Source organism: Aquila chrysaetos, chromosome 10 (assembly GCF_900496995.4).
Source record: "Aquila chrysaetos chrysaetos chromosome 10, bAquChr1.4, whole genome shotgun sequence".
NCBI classification, from domain to species: Eukaryota; Metazoa; Chordata; class Aves; order Accipitriformes; family Accipitridae; genus Aquila; species Aquila chrysaetos.
In genome coordinates this window covers 7,022,185-7,032,860 of record NC_044013.1, presented here as the reverse complement: position 1 = coordinate 7,032,860, position 10,676 = coordinate 7,022,185, and the positions used below count along the sequence as shown (strand labels likewise).

The 10,676-nt window shown below is 40.0% G+C and overlaps 1 protein-coding gene across 1 annotated transcript in view; it reads left to right on the top strand.

Annotated features, from left to right (window-relative positions):
* Positions 1-305: 305 nt before the first annotated feature.
* Positions 306-10,676, top strand: part of SPATA16 (spermatogenesis associated 16) — an 80,658-nt gene continuing 70,287 nt past the window's right edge. The window contains exon 1 of the mRNA XM_030028369.2: positions 306-878. Within this exon, the coding sequence (XP_029884229.2) occupies positions 306-878 (573 nt within the window). The remainder of the gene's footprint in view (positions 879-10,676) is intronic.

Sequence of the window (10,676 nt, the reverse complement as noted above, 5' to 3'; positions counted from 1 at the left end):
TGTTACTTTACATAAACAAACATCCATTATCAAAAGCTATCAAAAATATTTAAGGGGCCTTAAAGGTTTACACAAGAAAGAGAAAATAATTACAGCGAGTCTGATATTCTAGGTACTAACTACTGAAGAGTTTTCTCTCATAGTCATGCCTACAATATGCATAGCGGAGAAAGCATTTGCATGCTTTTTTTGGCCTTGCAACGTTTGAGTATTCTTAACTTTTCTACATTTTCTCCTAGTACTCTTTCTTTGCTCAAGTTACGGCATCAGAAAGCAACACTGACTTCCAAAAAAATCTCATAAGCATGGATGGCAAGAATGAAACCTCTCAGCAAATGCATAGAAGTAAGGAGTCAAATGTAGCAGCAAACAAGTTGAAAGATATTCCAGAAGCACTGCAAGAGGTCAAAAACCACCCTGGGGATGGAGCAGCAGAAAATATAATGGAGAGAACACAAATGGCAAAGAAAAAGAAGGAAAAACAAAGTGATAACGTAGAGAGAGCAAGCCATAAAAGGAAATCAGAAAACAATGATAAATTAGCTGTGGAAAAAGAGGAAACAACGTTAGAGACTGGCAATCAGTTAATCCCGACACCTCCGTCTCATATTCCTCTGAAAAACCTAATGGACATAGAAATGGAGTTGGTCTACACCGACGAGGAGGAGATTTCCTTCGAGTTTGCCAAGCCTGTGGCATCTACAAGCACACAATCAGCGTGTCGTGATTCTGAAAAAGCAGATGCTCCGAGCACACCTAATAGCAGTGCTTTGCCCTACCTTGACGAACAGCTTCAGATGACCCTCCGGGAAGCCAGCACTTCCTACAGCGAGAAGAACTACGAAGCAGCAGTGGAGCAGTTCTCAACAGCACTGGAGGTATGGGGTTAAAGAAGTACGATCACCATAGCAAAGTAAATTAAAGGCTGTCATTGTACTGACTGGGTGTAATAACATCAAAGTGAACAAGGAGCACAAACCTGGGATGTGTATGGTTTAATAAAAATCCTGAGATGCAATTTCATGTGAAATCTGAAAATTAAGAGCTATAAATAAATCATAGAAGGAGGGGGGCACTGGACTGAACCAAAAAAATCTCAGGTGATTTTGTATTTTTCTCTAAGCCTTCAACTGTATTTATGTAGGGAGGAAATTTAAGCCCCACAGAGTGAAAAAATTGCTCCTCTTTTTAATCCCAGCTCAATCAGGGGCAATGATATCTCAATAATCAGGGGAGTTCCCACTCTACCCCAGCTGTCCAGGCACTACTGGGTGAAATGTTTAATCCTTTGGTTAAACAAAAGGTCCGGTTTAGTCTCTCTTTTTCCCTACAGCATTTCCATCATGCACTGTTTCCCTTTTTTCTCTAAAGCCAGAAGATGGCCACTGGATGTCTGTAGAAATCCTTTTCTTTCTGCATGAGAAAGGACAGGTCTAGTAGCGAGCAACCCCCTCTGGACACAGATGGCTTTCTCTTCCGCAGCTAAGAGTCCAAAAGCTGGTTTTTTTGTGGAAACAAAGACTTCTTGCCTGCCTGAGATACTAAAGCAATAATATGACCTTGGCTATGATCTTTGAAACTAATCTGTGATTTTCATGACTTTCTGCCTTTAAGTGCTCAAACTTGAGCTGTCTTAAACGGATCTGTTCTTTGATAAGTAGTTATTTCTATGTTTTCAAAAGCAGAGCCCTTCCCAAGTTCCAGGCTGAGCCCCCCCAAAAGGAGGTATCTAAAGACCTTTGACGTTTATTAAAATCTTAGCCAGCCTTGCGTTTTATCACTAAAATATAAGAAGAAAAGAGTAAAAGGGAGAGTTCCAAACACTCTGGCAAGGTTGCAATTAATGTCACAGGGGGAGGGAAGAGAAAGAAGGTGTAGGAAAGCCCAGCAGGTAGGTCACGGTTACATCCACCAGCGTCCTGTTTCCTGGAAGCCAGAGCTAGCAGCATTTACAGTAAAACTGATTGTTCAGAGTTGTATCATTATTCCCAGATTTCTCTAGTGCTGCTAATCTCAGTTAATTATATTGGAAATCCCTTGTATTATGACCATGTAATTCATAATGTGCCAGTAGAAGTCATGGTTCATAATAATCACATAATGGGCAAGGACTTAGACGTAATCAGATTTTAGTTACCCTGTCGTGTTTCCATAATGCTGCTATAAAACCAACATAATCACAAAAAAGCACCAGTTATTTAAAAATTTTTATCAGATTGATGTACAGTATCTTTCTCTCTCTTTTTTAAACAATGTAAGATAACAAAAATTGGATTACAATTGCTGGGAACAGACTATGATAAACTGTTTGCTTGTGTGCAGAATGAAATTTAATAATGGCATCAGCCTCTCAATTTTTAGTAATGTTAAACCTGTTAAATAGTAGCACTCTACAGCCAAAGGCTGCTTTCAAAGAGGTAGCATTAGAGCATTTTGAAAACAGTATCTCCAAGAGTATAGCTGTCTTGTAAAACTTGAAAGACACCCTATATCCTCACAATTAACCCAGCTGCTAACATTTACTGTGCAGATGAGGGCTTGACTTTTTCCATGATACATGATGCAAAAACCCGCTCTTAGTAGCTGTAAGGATTTTAAAAGCTAGTGTTTGCATTGCAAATAAAATTAAAAAATAAAAAAAAAACAAGAAAAAAGACACTTTATTCTTTACAGGAATATGGTTGGTGATTAGAATAGAGGACTTGCAAGCTGGACTCTCTGGACTCTCTAACGTTTTATCTCCACTCTGACCCCAACCACTTCAGCTACACACTTGACATCCTGAAAAAGGGTCCAACTGTACTTGTTTCAGCACTGTACAGCCAAACTTCATTCAAAAGCATTTGTAAAACATTAGGGGTTTGCAGCTGACAAGCAAATAGCCTACTCCTGTTTTTTTCTACAATACTGAAGACGTTTTATTTTAAAACAATAAATATTATAGCAGTGAGTGAGTGAAATTGGAGAGTGCCATCCTTTTTAGGCTTTTTTTCCCCCCATACATTCAGAAATGAGCTGTGATGGGGACAAAAACACTTGTCACTTGAGAGGAAAGGAGTACTTTTCTGCTCCTAAGATGAAATGGAAAGGCTAGCTAATAGACATCCTGGTGAAAGAATAAATAGAGATTAAAGAATTCCTTCCTGGGATTGTGGACAGAGTGACTGGAAAATCACAGAATTGTAGGGCTGGGGCTTCTCAGCAGCCTCTTAATCCAGCTCTCCTCAGAAGCAAAAACCAGAATACCCCTGAAAGGCAGTTTTGTACTCTGTTTCTAAAAATCTCCGGCAAGAGGGACTTCTCATCTATATCAGCAAGCTGACAGGAAGTTTTTCCACATCTTCCATGCTGCAAAATAGCCCATAACTTTTTTTTTTTGTATCCTCATTTGACATGAAGAGCAATTAACCACCCTACTCTCTCTGTACTTGCAACCTCTTAGCATCTCTCTCTTCAGTCTTCTCTAAATGAAATAAATTCAGCTCTCTTAGTATTTCCTCCCAGGTCTCATTTTCTAAACCTCTGTGTTGTTTTTGTTGCTTTTCTTTGCATCATCTCCAATTTGTCTATTTGTTTGGATATAGACAAATTGGACATGGTGCAGAGAAAACCAGAAAACTTAAGCTGCTGAGACTGGAAGTGTGGTTGTTTTGCCCATTGCTTTTTGAAGAAATGAACAAAAAATTCATCTGCATTTCATGTGGGTGAAGAGACCCATCTTATGTAATAAGCTCAAAGGTCACCGAAATTCAAAGTTAGAGTTTCTGGTGCAAAATGTTTACAGACATTTTTCAGTTTTAAGGAAATTAATGCTTTAGTCTGACATTACAACGTTTTGAGTTAGACACCGTGATACAGAAAAGCGTGTGCATAGCGTTAAATTTGAATAGCATCACTAAAGTTACCTTATGTATTGCAAATATCATCCATTTCTTGGCTCTTCTTTAAGCCGAAATGTCTTTTCTAGATCCATCTATATGTTCACGTCATATTATCATTCTTTAGATCGTGTTGTTTTTCAGATATGCAAATAACAGGCAGTTCTGAAAGTCTAGCACTGAAATTATTGGATTTGAGGAAAAAAAGGGAAAATTATTAGTCAGAAAGGAAAACTGAAATGCTTGTTTAATTTAGAGACTTTTATATGTTGGACAGCATGCTGCTGATTACCGCAGACATCGGTAAGGCAGTATTATCAGGAGAAGAATTGGTGGCTTCTCGCTATTTCTGCACTATTTAGCTACCATTAAATTAATCAGGAGGGACTTAGCGTTAGTCAACTGCATTACAGTTGGCCTGGGAGAGGAAAAAATAATGCTCCCTTGGAGAACTCTCACCATTAGAGCTTAAGAATTAAGTACTTTCTGTTACTAGTGAGGAAAATAGCTGAAGAAATTGGGGCAATAGTCTTTGCTCTCCTACCTCCTAACTCAGTAATACAGTATATTATATATACTACATTGAGAAACACTGTAAATTTCCCTAAATTTTTGGCATCCATCTGTTGGAATGTAGGGAAATAGGACTTGAACATCTGGGCTGGGATATGAAGGGTATGAGAAATCACTCTTTAGCTTAAAACCTCAGTGGAAACCATATTCGTATATCTATAAAATCTCTAGCCAATTATTAACAGCTTAGCTACAAAATAACATTAAACCTTTATGAGGATCGAAAGATCTTGTCTCAAACTAATCTCCTAATATCAGAGAGCATAAAAGACTTCAGAAACATCAGCCTATTTAAAACCTGCACACATTTAAATTTCAGACCCTGTTGTTCTGAAAATAATCCTCCCCTGCGATTAAAAAATAAATGAGAAAGGTTCACAACTGCTGTGCACAGAAAGAAGTCCACAGTATCTCAGCACACAGCTTTCGGCATAGAATATCTCAGAGACATGAAATGCATCCCGTGTGTGAGGTGAAGGCCTCAAACAGCATGTGATTAATTCACCAGAGTGCTGTTGTGGTGCCTTCCATGAGCTGGAATATCTCCATTTTCCACAGATGGCTATTATGGGCACCGTTCCTATGGCAGGGAGATAAACATTAGTGCCATCTTTTTTGCGCACCTTGAGTTTTTAGATTAACCTTTCCTGTGGCTCATTGCCTTGTGATTCACCGCTTGCGGAGAAGCCTTTGTCAAGACCACGCTCCCTCTTCCAGGCAACAATATCTGCAAAAAGCTAATATTTTGAAAGCGGCTGTGCCACCGGTGCCTCGTGGACATAATTACGTACCAATATAGAGTTAGGCAGCATGGTTCAACCAAGCCTCCCATCAATTTCGCTACATGAGAAGCCAAAAATTAGTATTTCCTATACAAATACCTACATGAAAAGAGGTTCATCCTAAGTGGTCTGTCCACTGGTGGAGCGCTGTAGGATTAGGATCTTTGGATGTGCTCTCTCTTGTGACCATGGGGTCAGTGCTAGCTGCTGCAGAAAGACTGGGGCACAGCCCCATTTCTGCCCACCCTGCCTCCCCCAACATCGTCTCCTTTTGCAGGTGGGCGTAGAGGTCCAAGAAGCCATCGATGTATAACAAAGTGTAATCCCTTGCTTTATGGAGCATGGAGACTGGAATTCCTGGTCATCCACTGGAATGAAAGGGCTAGAAGAATGGGACTTGATAGAGCTTTCCCTATCCCCTCTCACCAACAAGAGCTGTGCAAGGACTAGACACATTTTAACACCATGAAAGTCCTCAAGGGAGAGCATGTGAAAGGCTAAATATTTATTTTTTAGCACCAACTTTCTGGAGCTAAAAATCAGACTCATAATTTATCTATCCTTATCACCAGCATAGCTCCTCTAGAAACTTCCTGGGAGTACACTAGGTCTTGGACAGAGAACATCAAAGATGACAGTCACTGATCCCCCAAAGCCTGAGCATGAGATGCTGACTTTACGCTCTAGAAATATTCTTTTAACCTCTAATAACAAAGTACTTTCCTAAATACAGCCTACTCATTTAACTTGCTTTAAAAAAAAAAAAAAAGCCCTGATAATCAGCAGTTTTTCTCTCCCTGTAGTCCCATTGCTATATTTTTAGGCTGCAAAGCCAAGAAATTGATTTTTTTTTTTTTTTTTTTTTTTTTTTTTTCCTACTGATACTTACAGTCTTTTACGGCTGCAGAAGATTTTTAGACCAGGAATGTGAAGCTTACAGATGGTTCAAATCTGGTTTGTGGGATAGAGTGGGAATCTGTTATAATGATCCATTTGGACATGCTCCCATTTTTTGATCACTGAATTTGAATCTATTAATCTTCTAGACATTTCCAGCATGGCCATCACCATGAAATAAAGCTGAGGAACTGCACAGCTATTTGTCTATAAGGATTCGTGCCCCTGTTCTTCTTGCCTGAACTGCTGTTACATATCTGGCTTATAAAGTACTTTTTTCCTCAAAGGAATACTATGTGTTGACCATAAAACAATATATTTCCTCACTCGTGTGTGTACAAGAGCAAAATCCCTATTCCAGAAAGGACAGGCCATATTTTCCAATCATTTTGGTGCCAAAGCAGATCAGTCAATTTCTAATTAACTCTAATTGGCTTCCTCACATGCTATTAAATTATTTACCTGGAGGTGACAGGTGCTCAAAAGCACCAAATAGTTTCTCCATACTTTGTACATGTTAAGCAGTATATTTGATTAAAAATAATCACCTACCACTTGTCACTTACAATCAAAAGCCTCATTGGCCTAAACACAAGCAAACCACATGTTTTACAGTCACTGAAAAATGGAGACAAGGTCCGTGTGGTAGATTCCTCAGTAGGTAACACAAAGGGGGGAAAAAAAAAAATTTAAAAAAAAAAAAAAAAAAAGAGAGAAAAAGAGTTAAAAAAAAAAAAAAAAGACTTGGGACAGCCTCGGAGAAGGCACTAGCCCATCTTGAAAGACACGGGCTCAGACTTCTGCTCAACTGTCAACATGGTGCATGGCTCAGGGCATCTCACTGCCGGCTGGATCCATAAAGGGCTTCTCTGAAAGCTGGGCTCCTAAAATTCTTTAGGTGCCCGAACCCCACAGCTCTCCCCGTACGTAGCGTAGGCACCGCGGTACCCAGTGACAGCTAAAGGCACAGGCGCGACGCTACCTCACCTCTCTCAAGATAAAGCAGTGCCTTAGAGCCCGTCTCAAAGTGCAGTTTCCTTTATGTTCAGGGCCCGAAGAAATTGGAGGTATTTATCCTCCCAGCTGCCATCTGCTCCTGGAAGGTATCGTACAGGAACAGGGAGGGCAGAGCGATTCGGGTTTAATTTGTGGCTCTGGGCGCTTTCCTGGCTAGAGCCAGCTCAACAATGCGATGGACAATCGGCTTAATTTATAGCAAGAAAATTAGGGAAGTTAGGAGAAGGTTCAAGCACCAAAGGCAGCTAATACAGGCAAGCGGCAGTCACCCAAGGTGTGCTGTTAAAGTATTTTCTCTCTGAAATGTCTTTAAATCATACTGCTGCATACCTACATAGACTCTGCAGAGGAGAGAGAGATACAGGCTGAAGCGGGCACCGAATTGGAAAGTGTTCACGGACTGATTTGAGAGTAACTTTATCCATGAGGACAGTTTAGAGAAAATGTGTTATTAAAGTACTTTATTTCCATTTAGAGATTCACACAGGCATACACAGACAGTAGGTGGTGACAGCTGCTACCAGAACCATTTGTTATCTTACTCCTGTTCAGCTTTTGACAGTGTAAAATGAATATAAATGCTGAAAAGCTTTACAGAGGTGAACCAAACAATAAAAAGTAGGGGGGAATGAATTCTGGTTAGGTTACTTTAGGGAAGAGCTTTATTTCTGTTTATTCCTGAGGCATGGATATGTGTTATGTTTCTAATGCTGACAATACTGTTGAGAGGATTCTTGGTGGAGTTTACTAAATCCACAGCATCCTGAGGTGGGGAGAGAGGGGAGAGCTGGCCTTGCAGCTAGCTTTAATGTCATATCCAGAAATGGCATGAAAATAAGGCTTCAGCAAATTATTGCTTTTCCCTAATAATCCTGACCGTCAAAATGGAGTGAACCTTTCACATAGTTTGCCTTAATAAAAGTGCTGGTGAGATATCTCTGTGTTTGGACTTAGCAGTAGCAAATCTCTTGGCATCAAAGGGATTAAATTAGTTGGCCCGAAATTATATTGCTTTTTCCAAGCAATCGTGACAGCTCTCAATCTTGCTACAATATAGTCACATCACACCAGCTGACAGTTGCCTCCAAAAAAAACATTCGTTTTGGCCAGCTCCTCCTGTGAACACTACCAACAGACTGATGCTCCTGCTTCAAAGTCCAATAGGCATCTTGAACTACAAGCCTGTCAAGAGGAGGTACTGGTATCAGTTCTGACTTTTGTCTGATTGTTTGGTTTTCACATGGAATATTTACACCATCCTCGGTTTGGTTTGATCTTAGATGGACTCACAGTGGAGGACTGACAAATTTTGTATTACAAGAGCAATCTATAAATCCCTATGTTGTACAGAATATAAAGTTCCTTGGAAACTATTGTAGTATATTGATTCCACAATATATGTTTCATTAGAGAGCTTTGGGGTTGGTTTTTTTCTTTTTGCTTCTGTGACTACTCCTCTCACCCTGGCAGTACTGATAACGGGAACACTCCATAAAACAGGGATTGGTAATGAGAGGCACAGATTTATAGCACAGCACACAGATTAAGCTGAAGTCAAACGCATGATATTTTCCTAAAACCTTTGTTCCTGATCTAATGCTTCCGAAGCAAATTATTTGCAATATGAGAAAGACCCTTAAGTTTGCACTGGGGGGAGGTAAAGCCTTTATCTGAAGTTGGGCCAATAAACAGGAATGACTTTGGCTTAGGACTGCTGCAGGGAACATCGTTAGTTTCTGTGGGAGGGAAAGATTCACGTCAAGTTTATTTTTATAAAGCAGCATCCACCTAGAAATGAGCACAAACTAAAATGCTATATCCTCTGAATTTGGTGGGCACCTGAAATCTTAGTTTTGCCCAGAGCTCTTGTCTCCAAAAAAGGCCAAAACAGTGACAGAGGTGCAAACCCTATCTCCACGTCAGCCTTTGGGGAAGATAAAATTTAGGTTTGAACCTCTCTAACATTCTGGCCCACCTGGTCACCAAATCCTTTCCATGTACCGCTGGTTCCTGCAGAAAGGCTGGTTCTAGCTGAAGAAGGAATTTAAGCCTAGACATAGGCAGGGTTTAAGATAAACCCAGCGGAACTGCGGGGAGAGCAGGCTGAATCCCACCCCACAAGACCCCACGGCGAGGGCAAGCAGCCTGCTAAGTTCATCTGGTAAAGTCAATACTCACCAGATCTGTGCTTTTCTGGCAAACAGGGGTCTTCTGAATAGAAATAGGGACCATTTCTCATAACTTAGCATAGCCGAGGTGTATTTGCCTCTCAGTCGGTACTGCGTAACCAATAATAAGCCCGAGATAGCAAATGTGCCCTGCACACACATTGCTATTACAGAATCCAGTGCTAACTCTGCATAGAGCAGCTAATACGCCAAAAATATCATACGTACGTATTATTTGAATTATCCATCGCAGAGCACATTGCAGGAAGCCTAGTAAATTTAGTTCTTCTAACCTGACATCTGCATTCATATTTAGTAGTGAATTATATATTTTCAATATGTTTTCTGGCAAGTTATTTACACAAATCTCATTAACAATAAAGACAGGGGTTTTATATACAATTCCTGCTCTGCTGACTGAAATTGCATACCAAGATGTCAGTATGACTTTGAATAGAAGCTAGAAAGTTATGCTGCATGAAATCATGTCATTGAGAGAAAATCCTCTCTCTTTTTATTCTCTATACTGACTTTTTTTTTTTTCTCTCTCTACTGAGACAAAACCACCATTAACTGGTTCTTTGTTATGCTGGTTTCCTGCAGTATTTTTCACAGTGCCTAATAGTTGTAAGGACTGGATTACAGTGCAATATACAAAAAGCAGTTTGCTTTCAGTCCTGTGTGAGGCTTGCTATCAGGTTTTGAAAGTTATTTTCAGAAGTAGCCTTCCTTAGCAGACATTTTCTGGGATGCAGTTAGTGTTCAACTTGCCAGGTGCCTGATGTGCAATGCAGTGACATTACCAGGCTGATTATTTGGATGGCTCTGAAATGAAGGTGTCTGGTTAGGACTGTTGGCTAGTCAGAAGAAAAGGCACTAATTAAATATTTCTTGCCTTTTCAGGTTTGTCCCTCTGATTAACCACTCTAAAAGTCACTCCAGGGAAAACCATGAAGTTATCTTTAAAATGGAGAGGCATGATTAAACATTCCTCTGCTAATAAGGAAAAAAAAAAAAAAAAAAAAAAAGCAAAGCAATCAGCTCCAGCAAGGCTAGCAGGTTATTGCTGTATTCAAACTAACTCTTAACCCTTTCAGTCTGGCAGAGGAAAGCACAAGCGATCTCATGGAATTTGCCAAAGAATCTCATTGCCACACACCATTTGACCAAATTTTCTTCTTTTCCCGAGCTAAACTTGCTACCAAATATGTATCTATATCCACACACATAGATGGATATCTATTGGGCATCTTCTTTAAGGCAAACCATATTCCTGAATTTAACACACACCAAACCCATAGTAGTGATTAGTAAACTGTTACCATTGCCAGTTTCTTACACCTGAACCTTTCACCTTGTTT